This window comes from Ochotona princeps, chromosome 5, assembly GCF_030435755.1.
Source record: "Ochotona princeps isolate mOchPri1 chromosome 5, mOchPri1.hap1, whole genome shotgun sequence".
NCBI lineage: Eukaryota > Metazoa > Chordata > Mammalia > Lagomorpha > Ochotonidae > Ochotona > Ochotona princeps.
Window position 1 is genome coordinate 35,607,779 of NC_080836.1, and position 26,598 is coordinate 35,634,376.

General features: G+C 40.1%; 2 protein-coding genes across 8 annotated transcripts in view; one reads left to right on the forward strand and one right to left on the reverse strand.

Annotated features, from left to right (window-relative positions):
• PRPF40A (pre-mRNA processing factor 40 homolog A) overlaps positions 1-13,213 on the reverse strand; it is a 43,784-nt gene extending 30,571 nt beyond the window's left edge. For 3 of the 7 annotated variants that reach the window (XM_012926263.3, XM_004577163.3, XM_036493089.2), the window contains exons 1-3: positions 12,813-13,210; positions 11,654-11,785; positions 4-84 (exon numbers count right to left, since the gene is read on the reverse strand). In XM_012926263.3, the coding sequence (XP_012781717.1) occupies positions 4-84; positions 11,654-11,785; positions 12,813-12,896 (297 nt within the window). In that variant the 5' untranslated portion in view covers positions 12,897-13,210. Of the gene's footprint in view, positions 1-3; positions 85-11,653; positions 11,786-12,812 lie in introns of all 7 variants that reach the window. The other 4 variants (XM_036493091.2, XM_036493086.2, XM_058664483.1 and 1 more) reach the window with 3 other exon arrangements.
• A 212-nt stretch (positions 13,214-13,425) lies between these two features.
• ARL6IP6 (ADP ribosylation factor like GTPase 6 interacting protein 6) overlaps positions 13,426-26,598 on the forward strand; it is a 30,232-nt gene continuing 17,059 nt past the window's right edge. Inside the window, exons 1-3 of the mRNA XM_058664485.1 lie at positions 13,426-14,161; positions 15,530-15,583; positions 23,092-23,224. Coding sequence (XP_058520468.1) covers positions 13,765-14,161; positions 15,530-15,583; positions 23,092-23,224 — 584 coding nt within the window. The 5' untranslated portion in view covers positions 13,426-13,764. The remainder of the gene's footprint in view (positions 14,162-15,529; positions 15,584-23,091; positions 23,225-26,598) is intronic.

The window sequence follows — 26,598 nt, forward strand, 5'->3', positions numbered from 1 at the left end:
TACCGGTAAAGCAGGCTGCATGGAAGCCTGTGACATATGGGACATCATCATGCCAGGCATTACTGAAGACATCATTCCAGGCATCTAAAATAAAAATAAGAAATGTTACTATACATTATCAAAGTTGAATTTGACTTTAAGAATCATACAACTTAAGACAGTCTTGAATCGACCACTCTACTATACAGACAGTATACTTAGTAAGTACTTATTGAATGAATGAAAAGCTTTATCAACAGCCTAAGTTATCTTTCATATACAATTTAAATTATTTTAACAATTAAGAATTTTCAACAATTATTTCTAGCCATTAAAAGTTTCCCAATACTTTTCACCTATAATTTTAAATTTCTGCAACAAAAAACTTCCACAGCAATCTGGATCATTACAAAATCTTAGTTTAAAGATACTTAAAAATATATGAATCACCTACTTTATAGTTATCCCCTATTTCTTGGTCAAAAAATGAAGTATACATATCTTCAAGTATGACTAAGAATCATGAAGATAAATATACATGTTTCAGTTATCTGACCAAAGCATGCAGCCTGCTTTACCAGTAGTCTTATATTAGTGTATTACAGTATTATAATTTTGCTTTTATGTATACCAAATACATCCAAGGAAACTGTAGTGGGGATGACAAAAATTACACAGTATTGGAACAAGACAATGAGTTATTCAGCAACTTTAAATTAAATGTACAATTTGAGAAATAACAGTAACAGAAGAGATTAAGCATGTTCGTCAAAAGCAACAAATAAACCACAGTCAATTAATAGTAGACTACACATCCTGAATTTTACTGCTTTTGTCAATTCATTAAGCAAAATAAGTCTAACTTAACTATAAAAATGAAGTAGTATGAGAACAATGCATGGAAAAATACCCAGGATCTTGAACCAACAGTTAATAACTGTTTGCAGTAATCATGACTAAAATAATATGGTATTTATTTGGAACACATGGTGAAAATGATACATAGCAAAGTATAAAATATTTATTTTTTATTAAATATTTATTTTAAAGTATAAAAATATTTATTTAAAAGGTGGCAGAGAGAGCGAGAGCGAAAGAGCAAAGAGATTTTCACTCTCCAAATGTCCAAAATAACTGCAAGCGGGCAAGTCAAAGCCAGGAGCCAGGGATACCACTCATATCTCCGACAAGTGTGGCAAAAATGCACATACTACGGCCATCACCCATTACTTCCAGATGTACAGTAGGAAGCTGGACGGGAAGCAAGAAATAACCAGAGCTTGAACCCTGGCACCCTGACAAGGGATGCTGCTGGGCTAAATACTTGTGTTTGTATGTGTACATGTACACACACATAAATGCAGCATTTGGAGACAGAAAATTTGACAACCCTCACTAACTAGAACAATTACAGAAACCATTTAAAAAACAAAGCTAAAAGAAAATAAAGGTACCAACCAAGACCTTGGCCTGCTCCCAGACCATGTGCACCCTCACCACATCCAACAGATACATGTTTGCAATCTCCTGATTCACCATAATGTAACACAAATTGAATCAGGAACTGGTTCATAAGAAAAAGCAACTCAAAAGTATGGAGGGCCACAAACCAACAGCCTGCTTCTAAACAGTCTACAAATAAAATGAAAAGCTAGTAACACATACAAAGCCAGACTTCCTGGCCAAACTAAGAAATCGAAGTTTGACTTTCACACATCTTTATGTACACCTCAAATTGCTACTAACAATATTACACTTATTGTATTATACTGTCTAGGGAATTACAAGAAAAAAATTCATGTATGTTCATTATAGACACAATTTGTTCTTTAATGAACATTTTGAACCAATAATTCAGTGGATGTAAAACCTATAGATACGGAATACTTACATTCATCTGGTCAACCTACTTTGAAGTCAGGAAACTCAAAATCAATAGAGTACATGAAATTTTCAAAGTTTACAAACCAAGTCAGCAGAATTAATTCTAACAGATTATGACCAAAAAAAAAAAAAAAAACAGCCCTCACAAATAGAGCTGAACAAAAATAAGCTATCACTTTTTTTTTCTTTTTAAACATTCTATACATATTAGAAGATACACATATTGGGTGTTTCTCAGTTAAATCACACAAAATTAAAACACTTAAACTTACTCTAAAAAACTTTGCGATCAAAGTACCACACACACAGGACCATTATCTAATTCCCAAGTTCTTCAAAACAGATTCAGTGTTACATGTAGCTACATCTTTACACCTTATTTCAGCATTAGGACAGGGGGTAACTGTCTAGCTTGTTCAACAAAGAAGGCAAGTGACACTAAATGACTGAGTCATGGTCTGACAAATGCATGGCCATTGTGCAAACAACAGAATTTACTTACACAAAACTAGGTGGTATAGGCCAACCACTTCACATGGCCTCTAAATAACAAGACAGCTTACTAATTTATTTATTTCAAAGTCAAGAGCAATGGGGATGAGAGAAATATCAGATCTTCTATCCACTAGTTCAATCTCTAAGTGGCCACTGCATGGGCCAGGACTGAGCCAACCCAAAGCCAGGAGCCTCATCTGGGTCTCCCACACAGGACATAGGGATCCAAGTATTTGGACTATATTCCACTGCTTTTCCCAGGCTGTTAACAGGAAGCCAGATGGAAACGGAGAGGCTGGGACATGACCAGTACCTATACGGGATACTGACACAGCAGACAGGGACATAACTTGCTATACTTTGATGCCACCCATTAAACTTCTTTTATATATAATTAGGACTACACATAAAATGGCAATACTAGTTAAGTATTACACATGCAAATAACTATATTTCAATATAACTGGTAGCACAACATACTTGTTTACACCAACCTCATCACAAAACATGCCAGTAATACATGGTACCACAGGTTAAGCTATGGTATTTTTAGGTGATGGGAATTTTTAAGCTCTCCTAAGACCTTATGGGACTAAAGCCATGCACGTAGTCCCCTACTGACTGAAACACTGTTATGAAGCACATGACTATATGATGATATAGCATATCACTCCTATATTAACCTGCACAGAATATTACTGGAACTGAGTCGAGTAGGCAACTGGAATACAACAGTGTTTATGCATCTAAATAGCAAAACGACAGGAAAAACACTAGGCAACAGCAACTTCTCGGTATCACTAAAACCTTTTGGGGATACTGGTATATATACAAAATATTCTTGATGGAAAAATCATCATATAGCATATGACTGCGTTTAATCAAAAATAAGGAATGATCTGAAAATTACAAAAAAATTTAAGAATATATAAATCTTCTTGTAATCATATGACCAAAGATAGACCAAAATTATGTGATCAAACAGCAAAGTAAGGCCCCAGTGCAGTAGCCTCATAGCTAAAGTGCTCACTTTGTATATGCTGGCATCCCATATGGTCACTGGTTCTAATCCCGGTGGCCCCGCTTCCCTACCAACTCCCTGCTTGTGGCCTGGGAAAGCACTCAGGGACGGCCCAAAGCCTTTGGACCCTATACCCGTGTGGGAGACCCAGAAGAGGCTCTGGGCTCCTGGCTTCAGATCGGCTCAGCTTCGGCCATCGTGGTCGCTTGGTGAGTGAATCAGCAGACAGAAGATCTTCCTCTCTGTCTCTCCTCCTCTCTGTATATCTGACATTCCAATAAAAATAAATAAACCTTAAAAAAAAAAAGCAAAGTAACTTAACCCATCAATCAAAAATAGTTTTAAATGTCTTAGCTACATGATCAGGACCAAATGAGTATTTAATTTGCATTGTAACAATTTAAACTGGAAGGGCCTGGCACAGTGGCCTAGTGGCTAAAGTCCTCCCCTTGCATCCACCGGGTTCCCATATGGGTGCTGTTCTAATTCAGAAAGCCCTGCTTCCCATCCAGCTCCGTTTGTGACCTGGGAAAACAGTCGAGGACGGACGAAAGCCTGGGAACCCTGCACCCGCGTAGGAGACCTGTTAGAGGCTCCAGGCTCCTGGCTTCAAATCAGCGCAGCTCCGGCCACTGTGGCTTCTTGGGGAGCAAATAAACAGAGGGATGATCTTCCTCTCTGTCTCTCCTCCTTTCTGTATATCTGACTTTCCAATAAAAATACATCTTAAAAAAATTTTCTAAAAAAAAAAGACCAGGGGGTAACACATTCTCTCCTGGTTGCCCAAAGTCTGAGTGTGCTCTATCCTTCTGCCTTTCAATAAATCCAATTTCTGAGACTGGGTTGTGGCATAATGAGTTAAGCTACAACATATAAATGAAGCATCCTATATGGGCATTGGTTTGAGTCCAGCCTGATGCACTTCGATTCTGTTCCTCACTAACTGCCAGGGGAAAAGCAAAAACTGGCCCAAGAGCTTGGACCCTTGCCACCAGCATGGGAGACCAGGAAGAAGCTCCTGAGTCCTTGCCTGGCTCTATCTTGGCCATTTTTGCCACTTGGGAGGTATATTAGCAGACAGGGAGTTACTCATTATGTATCTGTCTCTCCTTTTCTGAGATTCAAATAGATTTGTTTTTGTTTTTCGTTTTTTGTTTTTAATGAACCCTGTTCTGGGACTTGTACTGTGGCATAATGGGTTAATCCTCTGTCTCCTCAGCAACAGAATCCATAATGGGTGCCAGTTCAAGACTGGCCACTCCACTTCCGTATCAACAATGGCCTGGGAAAGCAACAGAGGACAGCTCAGAGGCCTAGGGCCCTGGACCCATCAGGGAGGGCAACACAGAAGAAGCTTCTGGCACCCTGCTTCAGAGCAGCACAGCTGTCTGTTGCAGATGTTTAAGGAGTGAACTAATAGAAGATCTCTTTCTCTCTCTCCCACCCTCTCTCTGGGACTCTTTCAAGTATATAAATATTTAACATCTCTCTCTATATATAGATATATATATAATGTTCTTTCACCTCTTAAAAAGAAACATAGCCCATGATTAAGAGTTTCACTCCTGAGTAAGAATTTTATTTTAAAATAATAAAAATTGAGAGCCTAAGATATACTATATTTAAAAGCATCTTTCAACTCAAGGTAGTCTATGCTTTCATTTTGGTTCTTTAAAAGATACAGATAACAGCATCAATCAGATTTAGGGAATATTCCGGTTTCTACTTTGAATACATAAATAAGCAAAATCAGTTACAGATCACTCACCACAATTATTTTTTTTACAAGCATACAAGAGTCACATCTGGATTTGCAAATGTGCAAAAATAGCCTGACAGCCAAACCAGCAGATGGAAGACAAAAACATACATTTCACACAGCCAAGTCAGAAACGATGGCAAGCTGGGTTGCTGCCTGCAATGCTGGCATACTGTTGGAGAGGAGGTTCTAGTTTAGGTGGCTCTGCTTCCTATCAAGTTCCTTGGTAATGTGCTCTGGGAAGGAAGAAAAGGATGGCTCAATGGTGTGGGCCCCTACCATGCATGTGAGAGTGTGGCAAGGAGTTCTAGGCTCCTAGGTTAGCCTGGCCAGTTCCGACTGTCATGGCCATTTGGGGAGTGAAAGAGTGGGTGGAACCTTTCTCTTTATCCCCGTGTTTCAAATAAAAACCTGCTGACAGCAAGGTATACATACTTACCTTTACTCTAGCACTAGAGTTATCTTCTAATTAAAAGAAATATGAACATATGGAAAAGAACGAAAAGATAACTTTTTGTGAGAAAATAAGCTACTCATTCTTGCTCTACTTAAGTTAGACCTATTCCTCTAGGCTGAAAACAAACAAGGAAAAATTGTTAGTACACAGTTATGGGACATATGCACACATATCAAATTTTTACTATTTACTGGCAACTTAACGAAAAATGAAGTTAACCTGTTGAGATTAGTTCCCTCTTTGATACCATTGTTCAACAAATACATCCATTCATACTCCACCAGCAGCTTTGTTAATACTAACTTAGCTAATGTTTCCTTTTTCTGCCAAAGAGCTATGTTTATTTAAAGGCTACTATTCAGCATTTCCCACAAAACACTAACTCCATGTGATGTAAACACAGCAAAAACGAAACAGATAATGGGTAAGCAACAAGAAGATTGGGAAAAGAGCAGGTGGGAGGAGATAAACTCCAAATTTTTGTAAAAACTATGCCTTGGGAATCTCAAGGCAGAACAGGTCGTTTTTGAAAACTAAAATGCTTTTCACAGATCCCTACAAGAACTCTGCACTCTCCATTCTAAGAAACATTAGTTCATGTTCAAGTTATTCAACTATAGTAAAAATATTCTCACCAGTAAAAGATCTGTCAAAGTATAAAGCACAGTATAAAGGTTACATACATTTGATCTGGGATAATATATTTAATACATTAAAAAGTATTTGCTTCAGAAAAGTAAATATTAACCAAAATTATCTACATCAAAATTTTTGAGTGGAAGGTTCATTTTGCCTAGTGGCTAAGATGCCAGTGTCTGACAACAAAGCCGCCAGCTTCAATGCCCAGGTCTGACTCCTGACTTCAGCTTCCCGTAGAAGCAGGCCTTGGGAAGCAACTGCTGACATTTCAGCTAGCTGCCTTCCTACTGAATCTGCGAGAGACATGGGCGAGTCTGGCTCAGCCCAGGCCTCCTACTGCAGGTTTGGACAGTAAACAGCACGCAGGAACAGTTTCTCCTTCAGTCTGTTTTGCCCTGTCTCTCTCTCTTTTTTAAAGAAATTTTGGTGAGATAACCTAGTGTGTTTCTTTTCATCACTAATTAATTACCAACTTAATGGCAAAGTTTCAGAAGTTACATCAAAATCAGGAAAGCTCAAAAGAAAAAGCTAAAAGTAATTGTTTCCATTTAGCAACCTAAGAAATCAACACATGGCATTTCTTCAAATACCTAGATCCCAAATCATCATTGTTCTCTAAGCTGTGGAAAAACAATCTTACCTACCAAAGGAACACATCTGCTTATAATTTAAAGTAGAAATAAGTTGTATTCAATTAAGCAAAAACTACCAACTTTAACTTACACTTGTTTTTTTTGTAAAAGATATTATTTCAATTGGAAAACTAGATTGACAAAGCAACAGTAAAAGGTGGTAGGTAAAGTCAAAAATAATCACTACAAACCAACACAGGTAACACTGACCACCGGATATAATGTAGCAGAGTAATTGCTTCATTCATTCAACAAGTATCTTACTGAGCAAGAACAATGGGCCAACAATTATGGTAAGGAACTACATACACCTTAAAAATTACAAAACTGTTTCTGCCCTCCAAGAGCTTACAATCTATTATTTTTTGAAAGTAAAACAAATAGGAAACATTATGACAAAACAAGTCTTTAACCCAGTGTCAGAAATAAAATGAAGCAGTAACAAATGGGCAGATTACATGGAATTTTCTCCAGTAACTTGAAAAGGATGTATATATTGGCCAAAATTATTTCTGAGAACCCCAAGAAAAGGCAGAACTTGAAACGATAGAACTTTGTTAAGAAAATGAAAGTTCGTGGTGATATTGAACCAGGGTAGGGGTTTAAGAAGAACAGTTTGAAGTCGGGAACTAACAGTCATATAATCACCTAGACACCAGCCTAAGTTCAAATTGAGAGTGAAGACATGCATCTTTGAATCCTGCCTTCACATTGTCTTCACATAACTAAAGTAAATCCCTTTAAGTAAAGTACTGGAACTTAGATGCTATGCTAAGGGCACAGTAAAACACATGACATTCTTGGGCAAGGAGATCAGAAACTGAAATCTAGTATTGTGATGAAGGGGGAGTGACAGGAGCAAGAAAATCAACTCAAAAATCGTGACATATCCTAGGAATGGGACCATGATGATTTGAGCCCAGCTGGCAGCAGAAGCAGAAATAAAGTGAGGTCAATTAGGATCTGTCTCAGTCAATATAACAAGAAAATCAAACTCATTTGCGAAAGATTTTCTGTCACTTTTTGACAAAGACAATAAAAAACTACTGACAAAGCAGAATTATATTTACTTTATTTTTGTTATCAATGTACTCTTCTTATCAAATGATGTTCCTTCAATCAAAGGCTGTTAAAGCTGAAGCAGTCCTTGAGTTCCCTGATCTACTGCTCCCCAAAATAATAAGACTTAAAAGAATAAGAAAAAAACAACCTTCTGGTACCACCTTGGGCAAAGGTGAAATCAGTGATAAAGATAGCAGACTATATCTGTTGTTGGTGTAGAAAGTACAGTAAGACATGAATATAGTTTAAAGTCAAATATTATTTATGATAGATGGAGGAAAAAACACACTTAACCATGCTTCAAATAGCTATCGAATTTTTCTATATTGCTACTATGCAGGGAAAAATACCTTTACCAATAATTTTTACAATAGTCCTTCCAAAAAAAATCATTCTTTAAATTACTGCCAAATTGTTTACAACATGTAAGGTCTCTTCCAGCAATAAGAGCCTATAGTCCTGTAAAAGTAGAAGCTTGTCAAACTATTTACAGTAAGAGGCAAACAATCTACAAGCTCCTAAGATACACCTGAAAGAAAGACCATAAATCCCTATTTGATGTTTTCAAATATTTATTCTTATCCAGTTTCAATTACAATTTTAATTTTTTTGGTAAAAACAAAAAGAATTTAGGCCGGGCGCAGTAGCCTAGTGGCTAAAGTCCTTGCCTTGCACATACTGGGATCCAATATGGATGCCAGTTGATGTCCCAGCTGCTCCATTTCCCATCCAGCTTCCTGATTTTGGCCTAGGAAAGCAGTTAAGCACACCTAAAGTCTTGGGACCCTACACCTGCATGACAGACCTAGAATAAGCTCCTGGCTCCTGATCGGCTCAGCTCCGGTCATTATGGCCATTTGGAGAGTGAACCTGCAGACAAAACAATTTTCTCTGTCTCTCCTCTCTGTAAATCTGACTTTCCAATTAAAATTACATAAATAAATCTTAAAAAAAAAAAGTTCTTTTGTAAGCAACTTGTTATGTTAAAAAGAAAAAAACACAAAACTCTAGCTTCCCCAGATCATTATTCTTCTGTTTAGTCACATATTAGTTTACAATCAAATTTTAAATTTGATGTCATATTCAATAACATTCCAATGATCACATAATAAGTAAAACTGACACCAATGTTTATCTTCTATTGGTTCCAGTATGACATCTTGATGAATTATGAAAACAGTCATCATCCCTTGCTTTCCACAGCATACTAGTCCTAGAACCCCTTGCAGACACCAAAATTCATGGGTGTTCAAGTTCCTTATCCATGGCAAAGCACCAGCACATAATCTATGTACATCCTTCCGTGTATTTCGTATCATCACTGCATTACTTCTCCAGACCTGATACAGTTCAAAGCTACATATATAGATGCTACACTCTACTGCTCAGAGAACACGGACAAGACAAAAATCTGTACAAGTTCAGTAGACAGAAAACTTTCCCCCCAAATATCTTCACCCCATGGTTGTTGGGTAGAGGAGCTACAAATAGAGGGCCAATTGTAAATGAAGGTTATATAACCTATAATCCCAAAGCCTAAAGATTTAGTCAACTAATTCAAAACTAGATGGCAGAACCCTATCACCTCTGGCTGCTATGTGTCAATTCTCTTCTGACACTTACTGTTCACCAATACAGGACTGTGCAGACAGAAGAAACGATGTAGAAAATGGATCAATGTTTCTAGTTATTGGCTTATTTATTTTACTTGTGCTAAGATTTCTGAATGATTTGAAGACTCAAATTATCCATGCTCTCCCCATCTGTTAAACTAATAGAATTAGCTTCCCCAAGATTTGGGACCCACACTTGTCAGTTATGCATTTAGGAAAAAAACACAGGGAACAATCTAACTTTGAGATAAATAGTGAAGATTGTCTGAGGCTCCTCAGAGCTGGACTTCTAAAACATCCATTCACTATCCTACCAGGAGCCAACAACAGCAGGAAAAAGAAATCCAGCATATAAACAATCAGGTACATGAAAAGTCATACGACATATATTGGCCTAGGAAAAAAGTAGAAGAAAACCACAAGGCAAAACTCAGAGTATCTGAATGGAAGTGTACGAAGTTGCAAGTAAAACTTAGGAGGAAGATGGTCACTGAAATAGCTAAAGAGAAAGGGCCATAAAGCAAACTGTGACCAGCTTACGTCAATGAGACAAACAAAAGTACTTTAAAAAAACAAAATCTGCATTTTACTAGAAACAACTAGCTGGTATTTTGGTTTTGGTACTGCACTAGCACCATTACAGCAAGGGTAAGCAGGTCAATCCCTTGCAAACTTACCTTGATTGGCCCAATGGAAACAGAAGGCCCCAGAAAAGAGAGAAGCATCTGGCAGTAGCAAATTGTTTTATTTTATCTTTCTGTGGAAAGAAACTAATTTTAAATAAGAACCAGAGCATTTAAAGGATAAATATATTTTTTAAAGCTCATTATCTAGTTAGAGCAGCTCTACCAAGAAAACAAGAAGAGCTCCTTGCAGGTTAGAGATGGAAAGAAACAGAAGAAGAATCAGAGTTGTTTCTGCATCACCTAGGGAGTTTTAAAACTTGTGTTAATCTACAGTAACAGAATAAAAGACTCTTATTAAAGAACACCTGCAGGCAGAATCTTTTGGGTCTGGTGCCTATGAATAAAGATTTTTATGTAGATTAAGGGCTATATTCCAAACAAAAAAGAAGACAAGAGCTTGACATTGAGCCCTTCCACTGTTCAGATTAAGTAAAAAGAGAAAAACATAGCATACTCCCTTTATCACTGCAATTTCACTAGTAACTTTAACCATCAAGGTTTAAATACTTACATGTTAAGTAATACTAATCAGCAAAAGGTCACACCAATTGGCTGTTTCAAAATACCTCTGTTAACCTAAATTACTGATGATTTATTCAGACAAACAGAAATAACCCAACTAAGGACCTGTGTATTAAAGAGCCTAATAACATTGTGTACAAAATTAGTCAAGGCAACTGAATGTTACCTTTCTAGGATGCATCTCAAGAAATTCAATTCTACAAAATACAGTTAACTAACTCAGTTCTACTGATGCTACTGAGTCAGCACAAACCTTCTGATCTCAATCATTCCCACAAAATAATGCATTTAAAATCTATACTAGAAATGTCAGGGATAGCTCCAACGCAGGAGTGCAGAAGCAATAAACATTCAAAAAAAAAAAAAAATCAAAAGTCTTATAATTTGAAAATGAACTGCCTAATTGGCATTGCTCTATGAGGAATCAGAGTTATAGCTCAGTAATTTCCCAACCCTCCTTCACCACTCAACACACTGTACATCAAAAACTTAAACATTTGCTATTTTCAGTTTTTGTAATTACACAGTCCACCAAAACATGAAGCTGACATTTTATACGATATTTACACTTTCAAAACAGTAACTCCGACTGACATGCTTGGGAGAAAAAAAGAACTTCAAATACAAAAGCCTAGATGTATAGTTACCTGGGAAAAAAATTTTGTTGAGGTAGTCAGCATGTAACTTTTAATGCAGAACAATATTTCATTACATTTGAAATTTGATTACAATGCTGAGTTATCATGTGTCTCATCAGAAAATATTATATGGGCATAAATCAATCCTCAACCAACTACAAGTATTGTATTGATTTAACATTTGTAAATGGTGACATAATACCTGTGGCAAAAAAAAAAATTGCACCAACAAATTGCACACAAAAGAAAAAACATAACATTCTTACTTGTCCCATTGGCGGCCCTCCCATGGGGGGCATCATCTGTGGCATCATTCCATGAGGTACAGGAGGCATATTTGCTCTCTGACCCATAGGGTGCATTCCCATTGGGGCATAATGCATACCAGGGTGGCCCATCTGAAAAATATTGAATATTTTTAAATTGCCAAGTAACAATGCATCTCTGAAATCAGATTTTAAGAAACCACTTACCTGTAGTGTTATGTATTAGGCTACTGTCGGATGCACTACACTAAGAATGAACTTGCAAGTTCCATAACAAAATGGGAAAGGTTTTAACCGTTGCTGGAGGTCAGATCAGCTTGCTTTCCTCCCCCCTTGCTTAAAGCACTGATTTAAATCATTCACAGAATGACCTGGATAACACGCATCCAATGCTGACTGTAAAATTTATGATGAAAATCACATCTTTATCCTATTTCATATAAATTTATAGGACAAGCCAGCTGACTTCTTACAATGCCACCGATCTGAAACTTAAAAAACTTTGTGCTTGTCAAATTAATTTCGATGAGGCCGTGTCTTACGGGTACTCGGAGACACTCCATGCCTATCCTACCTAACCTTCAGGACGGCTACAATTTCTTCCGCCAAAAACACATTTCCAAAGGCTAGCACTATAACAGGGTGACCGATTCAACCACAGCAGTGCACGTTTGACAGACTTTCTCCGCGTGGGTCCATTGTTCCAGGCCAGTTCTGCCAGAGCTCTCCCTTGCAGACCTGCAGACCTGCAGCCTACAACCGCGACAGGCGGAAACGCAAGCTTCTCGCAGGCGCCCCCAGAAGCTGGTCCGAGCCTCCCAGCCCCGACCCCGCCGGGCCTGCGGCTCCGGACGGCCGCCCCGCCCAAGGCCCGCACGGGCCGAGCCCACCACCAACTCCAGGGGGCTCGCCGCCTTCCCGCCGGGCACACTCCCCGCCATCCCGCCCCGAAGCACTTCCCTACACCACTCCTAGTCCGGCCCCCGCTTTCATTGTGCCGCTTGCCCCTTAACAGCTCCGAGCCCTACCCGAAGGAGGCCCGTCGCCCGAGGAAGCCGTCGGCAGACACCCCACAGCTGCAGCGGAGGTGGGATCCGGAACACCGTCCCTCCCCGCACCCCGGACCCCGCGAGGGACGCAAGTTCTCCATTTCTCTCACCATGAGGCCTCCACGCTCGGCTCCCGTGCCCGGCCTCATCGTCGGGCTCAGACTGCTCGGCCGGCGGCCACTGCCGCTACACATACCAACAAGACGCGCTCTGAGTGGCTGGCGCTCGCAGGGGCCAAAGGGGAAAGGCTACCCTGCACTACGGGGCGGGACCAGCGGGGCCAGGAAGCTGACGGGCTTTCCCGTTATCCAATCACGGTGAGCCAGAGACAAGCTGCCTTGCAACCATTGGTTCCTGCGACTCCAGCCTCATTCGGCGTCGCCCCTAAGGAGCGGGTTGCGGTGGGCGGGGAGGAGACGGAGGAAGTTTTCTGAGACCAGTCTTTTGCCGGGAAGACTTTCGACCAACTTCCCTTGGGGAGAGGAAGACAACCGTGCCTGTTGTTCCCCTGGCTTCAACAGCCTCACTCTGCCAGGTTCGGACACGGGATGGTCGCTTCCCTCGCCCCCGAAGCCACCCTGAGCTGACTGTGCTGAAGGCGGGGCGAGCAGCTAGTGGGAGGAGCGATGACAAGCCGGGCGCGCGCGCACTACGCTTCGGGCGGGGCGGAGTCGAGCTGCGCGCCCGGGTGCAGGGACGGCGCATGCGCCAGCTTTATAGCCTTGGCGCGCCTGGATTGTTGTGGCGCTCGCTAAGCATGGAGACGGCGCGACGCTCCCCGGTGAAACCCTAGCGGGTCGGAGAGCGGATACGTGGCTCCCTTCGGCCTCGGCTCGCCTCTTCCTGGACGTCATCCTGTTCTCCCTCTCACCCACGGCCCTCAGTCGGGGCTGTGATCCCGGGGAGCCCGCCGTTCCCGCTCTGCCCCACCGGACACCCCCGCTCGCTGGGCCGGTTGGTGGAGGCCGCGGAGGCGCCCCGGCCGCTGATTGGCTGCCGCGGTCGCGGGGCGGGGCGAGCGGGAGTCGTTCGGCCTGGGCGGCTCTCGGAGTCTTTCCCGCCATGTCCTTTGTGGAGAGCGGGAGGCGGACGGGGCCGCGGCTCCGGCGCCTGGGGGCTGCGGCGCTGCTCTCCTCGCAGTACTCCGCCTTCGCTCAGGGAGACCGCTGGGGGAATGGCGGGGTGGACGACGAGGAGGGCTGCGACCCAGTGGCCCGCGACTTGAGGGCCGAGTTCTCGGCGGGGGCGTCGTCGGAGCCCAAGAGGGGCTGTCGGTTCCCGCCTGATGGGGACGGCTCGCCGGTCCTACCGGATAAGCGCAATGGCATCTTCCCGGCGGCTGCGGGAGTCCGAACCAGGGCTCGGCGCTGGCCAGTCCAGGTCCTTTCTGTTCTGTGCTCGCTGCTCTTCGCCGCCATCCTCGCCTTTCTCCTCGCCATCGTCTACCTGGTCGTTAAAGGTATCGAAGCCCGGGTTGGAAGTCTGTCCCGAGCACAGATGGCCCGGGGCGCAGCCTTCATCCCAGTCCGCTGGACCCCGCCCTGGCTTGCAGCCGCGCCCTCCCCAGCTCTGTGCACACCTTGCTGGGTTATTGCCTGCTTGTCTGGTCTTCCTAGGTAGAGAGCCCTGGCCCGGGATCAGGAGGTGCATTTTAACAATGAGTCCCTAAATCGTTGAACCTGTGAAGCAAAAACGCTAGCACAGTTAATTCAGGCAGGCTGCGGGCCACCACCTACTAGACGGCAGAAAGCGAATGTGATTAAGTGGGCAGTGTTGAAGCTCTAATGCACAAATGCTTGAAGGTGTGTGCTCCCCCAGTCCCACCTGGGATTTTTGAAGGACATGGAGTTTGTTCCGCAGTTCAAAAGCCAACTTTCGTAGATGAAGTAGTTTCAGCTTCTCTTCAAATTGGGATGCAAAGTTTTGGTGCATGAAACAATCTATTCTTTCTGTAATTTTATTCTCCCGTCTAAGAAGTAGAAATACTGGCCAGGTTGGAAGAAAAACAAGTATTTTTTTGAAGATTTTTTTTTTATCCAAACCTATGTACTAATTCAATGGTGGTAGAATGTTATAAAGTGAAACAAATTAGGCGAGTTGAAATCTCAGTAGCTGAGTCAGGGAAAGGAAAAAAGTTTGAAAGGGCTGTATTGTGTGAAAGCAGCCTGTACATTGTTAGTCACGTATTCATCACTGCGTTTTACGTTTATGCAGTTTGCAGCACTGCGTAAAATCAGTTTTCATTCTGGTTTTCATTTTTCTTCGGTATTTCATAGTCCTACTGTGTTGTAGATGATACTTCAATGTTCACTACGTTTGATTTTAAAGCAGAAGACAGATTGGGAAGTTAACCTGTTGGGCTTAACTCTTTAACCAATAGCCCCTCTTTTAAATGTTTGACTGCCAGTATGTGACTCTGGGTCACTCCCCTTCTCCATTTTTTGCCTTTTGTATCCTGATATTTCCATCTTTGCCCCGATTGCCTTTATAGCATAAAATCGTAAAAATCATAGCAAGTACAAACTTGCAATAGAAAGCACTGAATTCTGTTTGTCTTAGAGAACAGAGAAAGGAACTGAACTCAAAACTTGACCTGCCCTTCACTTTTTGCTGGATAAAGTGTCTTCCTGGGGAATAAACATGCCTCCCATTTAATATATCTGGTGGTTGCCTCCTCTAGTGGCTCTCTTCGCTAGTTAATTGCATGAGAAGTTGAACCCACTGCTGGCTGCAGAGCACATGCCAGAGCTCCTCAGGCCCTTTAAAATGCTCTCCGAGTGCGGAAATAATCTCGCATTTCCAGCTAAGTCCCTCTTTGTGTTTACAGAGTTGCATGCTGAGAATTTGAAAAATGAAGATGGTGTAGACTCTGGGATATTAGGTATGGAATTAATTGTCACTGGATTCGGTTTCACATCCAACTTTTGTTTCTCCAGGTCACTTTTAAACTATAAAATTTGTTATAAAGTACTTTATGCACAATGTGCAGGCAGTTCAGTCATATTTTTAAATTTGTATTTGATAAATGGTATCACTTCCATTTTACATTTATGCAAACCCCTTGTGTCTTAAGATTTTCTGTAATTTTTTAACAGGCATGAGAGAGCTGTTTGTGTAAAATGAGTTCAGAACTGTATTTTAATCCTGTTTGCTAAAATTCATTTGATTTTGTCTTTATGAATTTGAAGGGGGAACTAATTTTTCTTTCATCAGTGCAATCATTCTATGATGTCTACCCTGGGATCTGCTCCTTCCCCCAGTCCTTAATACTTCAGTTTACTTCTTCAGCGCTACTGCCCTCAAAGTGAAACAGTGTATATAGTCTGTCAGGTTTTGGAGGAGAAACTTTTATGATCAGGTTGGAAAGAAGTTACCATGCTAGATATCACTGGAAACTTTTTGCTGTGTATTGAGGTTACTGCATGAGAAAAGGTACAATATGTACTCATTTTATCAATGTGTGTGTTTATTTCTTCTCCACAATAAACTGATGCATCATTTCTTGTAGAACAGAAACAAACTAGGCATGAATTCTAACCTACTATTTAAAGGTATAAGATTTCGAATCTATGAATATAGTGAGTGGGAATCGTTATCTGAAAGAAAGGCTTGCTCAATAATAGAATGAAGGTAGTGGGATTTAGCTTTTTCCTTTCTACTTCCCCACTTCTAGCTAAACAATTTTATTGCCTTTAAGTTTGGGCTTTCAATATTGGCCAGTGTACTATCACTTACTTATTTTATTTGAGTTTTAAATGTAGGTGATAAACGTCAGTGAAAATCACATCCCAGGAATTCTTCTTTAAGGTTATTTGCAGGCCAAATTGATTTCATGGGTCATGTATACCTTTGAGCTGTTATTGTTTCTGCACATTGGCTTCTACATCTCTCCTATTTCACCAAATTTTATCACGTTTATTTCCAGCCTTGCCTTTTTTTTTCTCTAGGTTAATATCCTCCAAGGTGTAGCAAAGGGGATAAAATTACCTTCTGCTTGAAATAAATTTGAAAGAAGAACAAAGGAAAAATAGAAATTTCTTTAGCAGAATATACGTAATTCATAGTTTTATTGTAAGTTATACATATGGCCCAGTGGCTAAATCCTTGTTTTGAGTGCCTTGTCTGGCTGCTCTACTTCCCAACCAACTAATTCTCTGCTTGTGGCCCCGGGAAAGAGTGGAGGACGGCCTAAGGCCTTGGGACCCTGCACCCACATGGGAAACCCAGAAAAAGCTCCTGGCTTTGCCTCAGCTCAGGAACTGATCCCCATGTGCAGCCACTTGAGAGTGAACCAGTGGATGCTAGAGTTTGATTTTTTTTTTCAGGTTTCATTTATTTCAAAGACAAGAGTTACAAACAGATACTTTCCATCTGTTAGTCCACAAGTGGAGCAACTGGGACATGAACCAGCTTCCATATGGGATGCTGATGTTAACGGCAGTGGCTTAACCCACTCTGTGCCACAACATTGGGTTAGTACTAGTGTTTTTTTATATATTTATTGTAAGTAGTCAGTGTTATACCGAGTTATTATAATATTAGTCTGGAATTTTTTCTTTAAATTTTATTTATCTCAAAGACAGAGGGAGAGACAGAATTCTTTGATCAACTGGTTCCCTCCCAAAATGGCCATAAATACAAGGGTTGTCTCAAAACAAAACCTAAGAGCCCAAAGCTGTTGCAGAGGCCCAAATGTCTTCTGTTACCTTCCCAGGCATGTGATCCAGGAACTGGATCACAAGTGGGACAGTTGGACTCAAACCAGCACCCATATGGGTGCCATTGGCGCAGACTGGCTTTACGTGCTGTGCAACAGTGTCGACCCCTGTTATAAAATTTCTAATGTTTTTCTGCTGTCCTTTTACTTTGTAAAGTCTTGATCAACTGAGTTTTAAAAATAAGTAAAAATTGGGCCCGGCGGCGTGGCCTAGCGGCTAAAGTCCTCGCCTTGAAAGCCCCGGGATCCCATATGGGCGCCAGTTCTGATCCCGTCGGCTCCACTTCCCACCCAGCTCCCTGCTTGTGGCCTGGGAAAGCAGTCGAGGACGGCCCAATGCCTTGGGACCCTGCACCCGCGTGGGAGACCCGGAAGAGATTCCTGGTTCCCGGCAGCACCAGCCCGTTGCAGCTCACATGGGGAGTGAATCATCGGACGGAAGATCTTCCTCTCTGTCTCTCCTCCTCTCTGTATATCTGACTTTGTAATAAAATAAATCTTTAAAAAAATAATAATAAAATAAGTAAAAATTACCTGTTGAACCTAAATGATGAATAGTTGATGACTTTTCCCTGGGGTGCTACAGATAGAAGATCATTTGTGTTTAACAAGGATAACCATGAATTTATCATTTAAAACCTGTGATGTTTAGTACATACGTGGTTCATCTTGCTCTTTCAGCATTTTTTAGCTACTTGAGATTATTCCTAATAAAAATGTTTTTCTTTGTTATAGTTTTTCATTTGAATCTATTTCACCAGGGTTGGAACTGTGTGAGTGATATTTGTCAAATATCAATTACTTAGTGGTCTGAATGTCCCCTCAGCTTCCTCATTTTTCAGCAGGAAAGAAAGCAGAGTTGCTACATGCTAAGTTGCAAGTGGGCAGCTAGATAGGTAGAGGCTTTTACCAGTGTGGCTGCTGAGTGCCTGCTGTGCCAGTCGCTGTCGCACAGACAGGAGAGAAAAGATCACTTTCCTTTAATCCTGTACCTGCAAAGAAGTTGGAAGATTCAGAACTTTCTAGTTTGTGTCCTGCTGTCTAGGACACATGGTGCCAGGATTTTGAATACCAAAAATGATTTAGTTTATGGAAAATACCAGATTAGTCAAATACCTGTCTTACGTCTTAGGTTAGGATGAAGTAGAATTTGAGAAAATCTACTTACATAAGCATTTTATGCATGTGAATACATTTACAGATACATGTGAACACATAAATGTTATGTGTTATTAGATAGCTGGCTTTAGTTTTATTATGTATTTCCAGTTGAAAGTTCACAGAGTATATTATTTAAGTGGGAAAAAATTCTCACAATGAATCAAATGTCCTCTGACTCGCTTTTGTGGCTTACCACATACGTTTTCCTGCTCATTTGCAAACATGCATTTACAAGAAAATGTAATTTAGAATTTTACATACTCTGAATTTCATTAAAACATCTTGACATTCATTCTTAATGTGCTGGTGATCTGCCTCTTCTTTATTGCTTTGTGTTTCGTAGGATATACCAAGTTAATAAACATTTCAAATGTGAGTGAGAAGGTCTAAAACATAACAGTATGCACTTAAACTTGGTCCCACAATTTACTTATGAGTGGGGGAAGTTTTGTAAGCTATGTACAAGTGACTATAACAGACCTTCAGTGATAAACCTTTCCAGTCCTGGAAGCGTGGGAGTTCTAAAGAGGTTTTTTGGTTGATATTTATTTTCTGCCTACATGTAATATGGGCAAGTGAGGGCATTTCTGATTTCATGAAACACTTAAATTTGCACCTCCTTATATCCGAATGAAATTCATTCAACAGGATGAAAATATATGAAATAGTCTTTGTGAGAAGATTTTATAGAAATGCAGAAAGTTAGGAGCTTGTTTTTTAAAAATAAATGCTACCAAAGCAACTTGAAAATTGAAGCAAAACAAAATATGCCCTTATGTAGATGAGTGTAAAATTGCAGCACAGGGATTGGAAAAGGAAATGCACGCCTTTCCCTGTCATTCCTTTTGGAGCAACATTAAGAGCAGATTGCAATTGATGAAATAGATGAATTGCCACTGTTCCATCAGCTGATAAATATTGAACAAAGTCCTGATGGGAAAAAAACTTGTTTCACAGTCTGTTTCCTTTGGTAGCAGTTCAGCTGCTGGAAACTTATAACGCATATTCTTGTATAACTGTACATTGAAATTCCAAAATGTTATTTACACACTTCTTAATAATGAAAAATTAGAATAGTAAATGTCTTTTAACAGAACTGTGGCTGTGTGTTCTGATATCATAGCTGTCAGATAGGATGTTATGAAAAGCGCAAAACAAGTTTCCTGCCTAGAAATTCTGTGGAAAATAGGCTGATAAAATTACATACTCAAATATTCATAACTACTTATAAACTCAGTTACCTAGTTACATAATTTTTAGAAAGATGCCTGACAGACTCCCAGTGGAATTCCTTTTAAGAGTATAAATCTGAAAGAAAACTTCATTTTTGTGTGCTTTTATTTTCATATCCTTTTAAAATTTTGAGTTCTTAAAATGGGTTTACAAAACATTAGCAAATACTAATTTCAAGATTCTAGCGAAACTGACCTGCAACAAATTTGGTTGTTGGAGGAGCTTCAACTTTGGCTTTTCTGCTGGCTCATAAATGAGTTGAGTAATTTTCAACACTTCTAGACCACAATATTACATTGTACTGTTTTTGGCCAAGTCATTATGACATGACTTTTACCAGTAGAGCAACTTCTGCTAAGTTCAAAATGAACATAAATTAATTAAAATGTTAAGTGTGAGATAAGCACTTGTTTGTGCAAGTTTTTTGTTTTAAAAAAGTCTCAAGAATGTGCTTGATTTAAACCTCAGGTAGTATATTAAAGCACCTAAGTAAAAAGCCTTGTGGACTTTAGAGAGCCTCTCATTTGGCTATTTTTAAATACTGTATGATTCCTTTTCTAGATAGTTCTAACTTTTAGTCATTCTATAGTGATCCCCCAATACTTGATTTTTTTTTGTTGTGTTAGTTGCTGTCTTTGTACTAGATGCTTTGCATATAATTTTAAGCAAAATCAGTTTCTCCTATTTAGATGGATTGGTGTGATAACAGCTGTGTAGCAGTATAGCCATTCTAAATTGTAGTTGTGCTCTAAGTCTTAATTAGTTTTGATTCTCTTATTAGCTTAGCAGGCAGTTTGGGAACAGATTCCGGAAGCTAACACTGTCAGGATTATTGGGAGTGGAAATAGTCTGCTCCTCAAGTGAATTTCTTTGAAACACCTTTCAGCATGTTAGAGTGCCAGTTTGATGCAGCAGCTTTTGAGTCAGGCCTTCTGTTTGTATGCTGATGAGTGCAGAGGCATCTGCAGGCGGGATCCTGCTGTTCAGCAGAAGCAGAATGTGCCTTACACATCGGGTTTCTGTCTCCTGTGTGTCCTGTAGATGGCTTCTCCGGGAATCCCTAACAGCAAAATCCCCGTAACAGGATATCATTCAAACAAACTCGAAAAAGTTCTCTCGTTTCTAGAAAACTCCTGTTCTACAAAAGCATTTTATGTGTAAGTGATCAACTCGGTTTTTGGTCTCTGTATCCTAGTTACCATAACTATTTTTTTAGATTTATTTTTTAATTTTTATTAGAAAGGTATATAGAGAGAGACATAGAGGAAGATCTTTCATCTGCTGATTCATTCCCGAAGCGTCTGCAACAGCCAGAGCTGAGCCGATCCGCAGCCAGAAGCCTGGAGCTTTTTCTGGGTCTCCCACACAGGTGAAAAGTCCCAAGGCTTTGGGCCATCCTCCATTGTTCTCCCAGGCTACCAGCAGGGAGCTGGCTGGAAAGCAGGGCTGCTGGGATTAGAACCAGTGCCCATATAAGATCCCAACACGTGCAAGGCAAGGATTTAGGCCACTAGGCTACAGTGCTAGGCCCCATAACTAATTTTTTTTAAATACTTATTTCCATTGAAAGGCAGATGTACAGAGAGAAGGATAGAAAGATCCTCTGTCCTCTGGTTTGCTCCCCAAATGTCTGCAATTACCAAAACTGAGCTGATCTGAAACCAGAGGCTTCAAGCTTCTGGGTCCCCCACACAGGTGCAGGGTCCCAAAGCTTTGGACAGTCCAACTGCTTTCCCAGGCCACAGGCAGGGAGCTGGAAAGAAATGGAACAGCTGGGACACAACACGCTGGGCTCTGCCATAACTTTTACAACATGGAAATGAGAGTTGCTCAAGCAACTTCTCTTCGGCTATGTCCCTCTGTGTGTGTAAGATTCATTTTTATTGGAAGCGCAGATTTACAGAGAGGAGATACATAGAAAAAGGTCTTCTGTCCTCCAGTTCACTCTCTAAGAGGCTGTAATGGCCCAAACTCACCTATTCCGATTCCAGGAGCTTCTTTCGCGTCTCCTACGCAGGCACAGGGAGGGCTCCAGTACAGGGCCATCCTCTACTGCTTTCCCAGGCCACAAGCACAGAGCTGGATGGGAAGCAGGGCCCGTTTGGGATCCCTGTGCATGCAAGGCAAGGACTTCAGCCACTAGGCTACTGTGCTGGGACCTGAATCTTCTTTTGTTAGCAAGTCCGTTATCCAGAGGCTGCTGTGTTTCACAGTGGTTGTGCTCAGGTTATCCTTTTTGAAAGAAACCATTTCACATAAATTTATGTTGTTTCCTTCCTGTTAATCTCTTACTGTGCCTAATGTACAAATTAAATTTTATAGATATGGATGTGTAGGATGCTATCTATATTTTCGGGTATCCACTAGGGTGTCTTGGAATGCATTCTCCTGGAAAACTGGGCATTTAGCTTGTAAAAGGTGTTTGTTAGTATAACCAAAGAGTCCTATAGAGAACAATTTTGGATCATTTTCTACGAAAGCATATGTTTAAGCACATATCTGGAAGAATTACTGAATTGAAATATACATAGAAATATGTGTGCCATTTTAGCAGATGGTACCAAATTGTTGTCCACAAAGGTTACAGCCATGCATGAACAGTTTGTTTATTCTCAGCCTCAGCATCAGCGAATTTTACCAGGTTTTTAGATTTTTCACAATTGAGAATGACAATGATAATTTCTCTGATTAATAATTATAATGGATTGAGTATCTATTCATGGTTAACATCCTTTTTTTCCCCATAATATCCTTCGCTTGTTTTCGTTGAATATTTAGATTTTCTTTTTTGTACTGGTCACTGTGAATTCTGTATTACAAAATTTTTTTTATGTGCTGCAAATATCTTATTTGAAACTGGTTATTTAATTTGACATTTCACCTTTACCATGCAAATTTAATAGTGTATGTAATATATACTTGGATTTATGGGTTTTAAGTGTTTCAGGAATTTTGTATCATGATTAGAAAGACTGTCTTCTCTCCAAAGTTACAAATCACTTTTTAAATTTAACAAAACTGAAAATATTATGTTCTTGACCTTGCCCCCTTTCGCACATACTGATTGTATTTCAATCAAAACATTGGATAATATGCTTTCCAATTGTATTTTAGTAAGACATACTTCTATGTGGGTTAGTTTGTGCTGAGTTCAGGTATCTTACTGGTTAAATGAAGTTCATAACGTAAAAAATACACATGATCTGAACATGAGGATACTGATTTAGTTTAAACTGTCACAGCACTGATTGAGCTTTCCTGTCTCTCTTCCCATTAAGGATTCTGGACTCTGCTTACAATATCCCTTGCTGCTGGGTTCTCCTGCTGCAGCTTTTCCTGGACAGTGACTTATTTTGATTCTTTTGAACCAGGAATGTTTCCTCCTACTCCTCTTTCACCTGCCAGGTTCAAGTAAGTGTTCCCAGGTTTTTCTTGTTTCTGTTTTTGTTTTAACTAGTTCCAAAAATGTTGAAAATATCTAACGAGAAGCAAAATGGCTGCTTATGAGATGTGTTCAGGTTCCCATTATATAATCCATAAAGTACAAGGGTTTTCACCTTGAGAACCTGGCCTTTACATAAACGGAAAAGAACATTTAAAATTCCACATTGTTTTGTAAATGTCGAAGTTCTAAGAGTTATCTAAGAACTGAGAAATTGATGCCCATTGTTCTTTTTGGAATAGAATGTCATTAAAACTTTGTGAAGGCAAAATTCCTGTCCAAATTTGAAAAGTTTTACTAGATTTGTGTATAAAGCTGATAATTGGGCTATACTTGGGATTTAAATTTTGTGTATGTTAACAAACAACTATGGATCCCAATTTATGTGCCTAGAACAAATTGGATGCTTTTGAGAATGAAGCAGTATCAAATTTATTTGAAACATATTTTCTGTGTTTTCAGCAAGGTTCAGAAGATTCTACAGGCAGTGTTCTAATCCAGTTTATTCATGCTGAGAAAGCTCGAGTTTTAAATATAAAAATATAATATAGCAATATAATTATATATTAATATGTTATGTACTATATAATATATAGTTATAGTGTTAATACAATATAATGAAATATATAAATATTAAAACAAAAACACACGATTCTATGTTTTGTAAATAAGCTGTAGCATTTATTGGGGGTGGAATGTGTTACTGTTGGTGAAGACTAGAAAATAAGTTTTTTTGTATGTGATAAATTTTCTTGTTTCACACGTTTTTTTTTTTTTGCTGTTCTTACCCATTGTGTTTTGGGCTCATGGCTATGTCTTGGTGATCATTCCATATCAGCACATACATAGAGAGCTTGCTTATAAGTTGGCAGCTGCCGATACTCCACTGTTTGCATATTTTTGATTAACCAGTCTTACATAGTATTTTTATCTGTGTTGCTCTAATAGTAACTTGTTATCATCTCCTCCTCACCTCATGGACAGATTGTAAAGACATGTATTTCAGACTGTAAATGATAGTTACCAGTAATCATTGCCTTTCATTATTAGTATGCTTCCATGTATTTTTTCGAATTCTATAAAATAATGTTTAACATTTTTAAACTCACTACAAATGTTATGTGAATGTATCTGGTGCATGTATGTATGTTATTTAATTTTTTAAGCCAGTTCTTACCTCTATATGAAATATAGACATATACTTGTTGATAGTTTTTTTATGTGTCTGAGGTGGATAAATGATTAATTAATAAATTGAATTGATAAAGAATTATACCTAATAGTGCAGTACCTTCCCTTAGTTGACATGCGTGTCATTCAGTTGGCAAGTTTATCGTGCTGTGATATAGTACTTGATTCATATTTATGTTCTTTTTCTGCCTCTAGACATCAGTTACTTCAACAAGAGATAAGAGACTTTCATAATGAGAATAGTTAAGTTACAAGAAAAACTTTACTGTTAATTTTTTTTTTTTGTTTTTGCATGTGTCTCCTCTGAATTCTGGATCTACGTTTTCAGTTTTATAGTAAAATCTTCCTGCTTAGATTCAAAAAAAGTACCTTGTTTGTAACTGTTGGCCTTGTCTTAAATTCATCAGTATTCATCTACCTACCAAGGCTGAAACCTTTATTTATACCTTCACCAAATCCAGTCTTGTGCTTTTTTTTTAAAAGATTTATTTTGTTGTTTTTTTTTTTAATTGGAAAGCCAGATATACAGAGAGGAGGAGACAGGAAGATCTTCCATCTGTTGTTTTGCTCCCCAAGCGGCTGCAGTGGTCGGAGCTATGCCGATCTGAAGCCAGGAGCCTGGAGTTTCTTCCTGGTCTCCCATGTGGGTTCAGGGTCCCAAGCTTTGGGCCATCCGTGACTGTTTTCCCAGGCCACAAGCACGGAGCTGGTTGGGAAGTGGGGCTACCGGGATTAGAACAGGCACCCATATGGGATCCCTGTGCGTGCAAGGTGAGGACTTTAGCCACTAGGCTATTGTGCTGGGTCCTATCAGAAGACTTCTTTACTTTCTGGACTGCCCATGATTTTGCACTGTGTAAGGCCTTGGCTGCTGTACTTGATTCCTTGATCTGCCTTCTTCAAACTCTTACTCTTGTGGTTTGCCCTGAATACTGTTACTTTTGTAAAAGTAGATGTAGTCAGAACTCTTATCTTCAGTGGCTTTTTTACTACCTTCTAGTACTGTTCAACTCCTAAGTGCAATTTAAGGGTCCTTCCCAAAGTGACTCCTATTTTCCCAATTTCATCTTCTTTCCACAGTGCACCCTTTATTGTAGTCACCACTGAAGTCGAACTATGTAATTTTGAGATATCAGACCTTTACTCTTACTGTTCTTTCTTCTTGAAGTGTCATTTTCCTGTTCAGCTTCTCAACTGCTGTTACATATCATATGGCCCATACATGTTAGTGTTCAAAACTAGAGAAAAGCATTTGAGTGTTCCTTTGGAGATCTATAATTCTGAGGCCACTTAGCTAGTTTTTATAAAATTATCTTTGTAAGTATTTTATCCAAATGTAACAAAGAAGCAAAAGGCCTTTAAAAAAAGATTTATCTGTTTGAAAGTCAGAGCTACAGGGAGGGAGGAAGATAACTTCCGTTTGCTGTTTTCATTCTCCAGATGATTGTAACAGCCAGGGCTGGACCAGGTCAGAGCCAGGAGCCAGGAACCTCTTCCAGGTCTCACACATGGAAAGTAGGGGACTGAAGTACTTTTCCCAGGCTACCAGCAGAGCATCAGATCAAAAGTGGAGCAGCCGGGACATGAACTGGTGACCCTGTATGTTTTTGGCAACACAGCCCCTAAAGGATTCTGGAGTTTCAATGTGATTGCTAGTCATTCCAGTTATTTTTTTTTAAAGATTTGTTTTTATTGGGAAGGCATATCTGACCCAATCTGAAGCCAAGAGTCAGGAGCTTCTACCATGACTCGCACACAGGGGCAGGGTCGCAAGGCTTTGGGCTGTCCTCCTCTCCCCTCCAGGCCTGTCAGCAGGGAGCTGGATCAGAAGTAGAGCAGCTCGTACATGAACCAATGCCCATATGGGATTCTGGGGCTTGTAATTTCAGGATTAGTCATTTGAGCAATCACGCCGGCCCCAGTCATTCAGTTTTAAAATCAGATAATTTCATATCAGAGAACGGGATTATATGTATGCTCATTATTCAACTGTACAGTTTAAAAATATATAGACAAGGGGCCCGGCGGCGTGGCCTAGTGGCTAAAGTCCTCACCTTGAATGCCCCAGGATCCCATATGGACGCCGGTTCTAATCCCGGCAGCTCCACTTCCCATCCAGCTCCCTGCTTGTGGCCTGGGAAAGCAGTCGAGG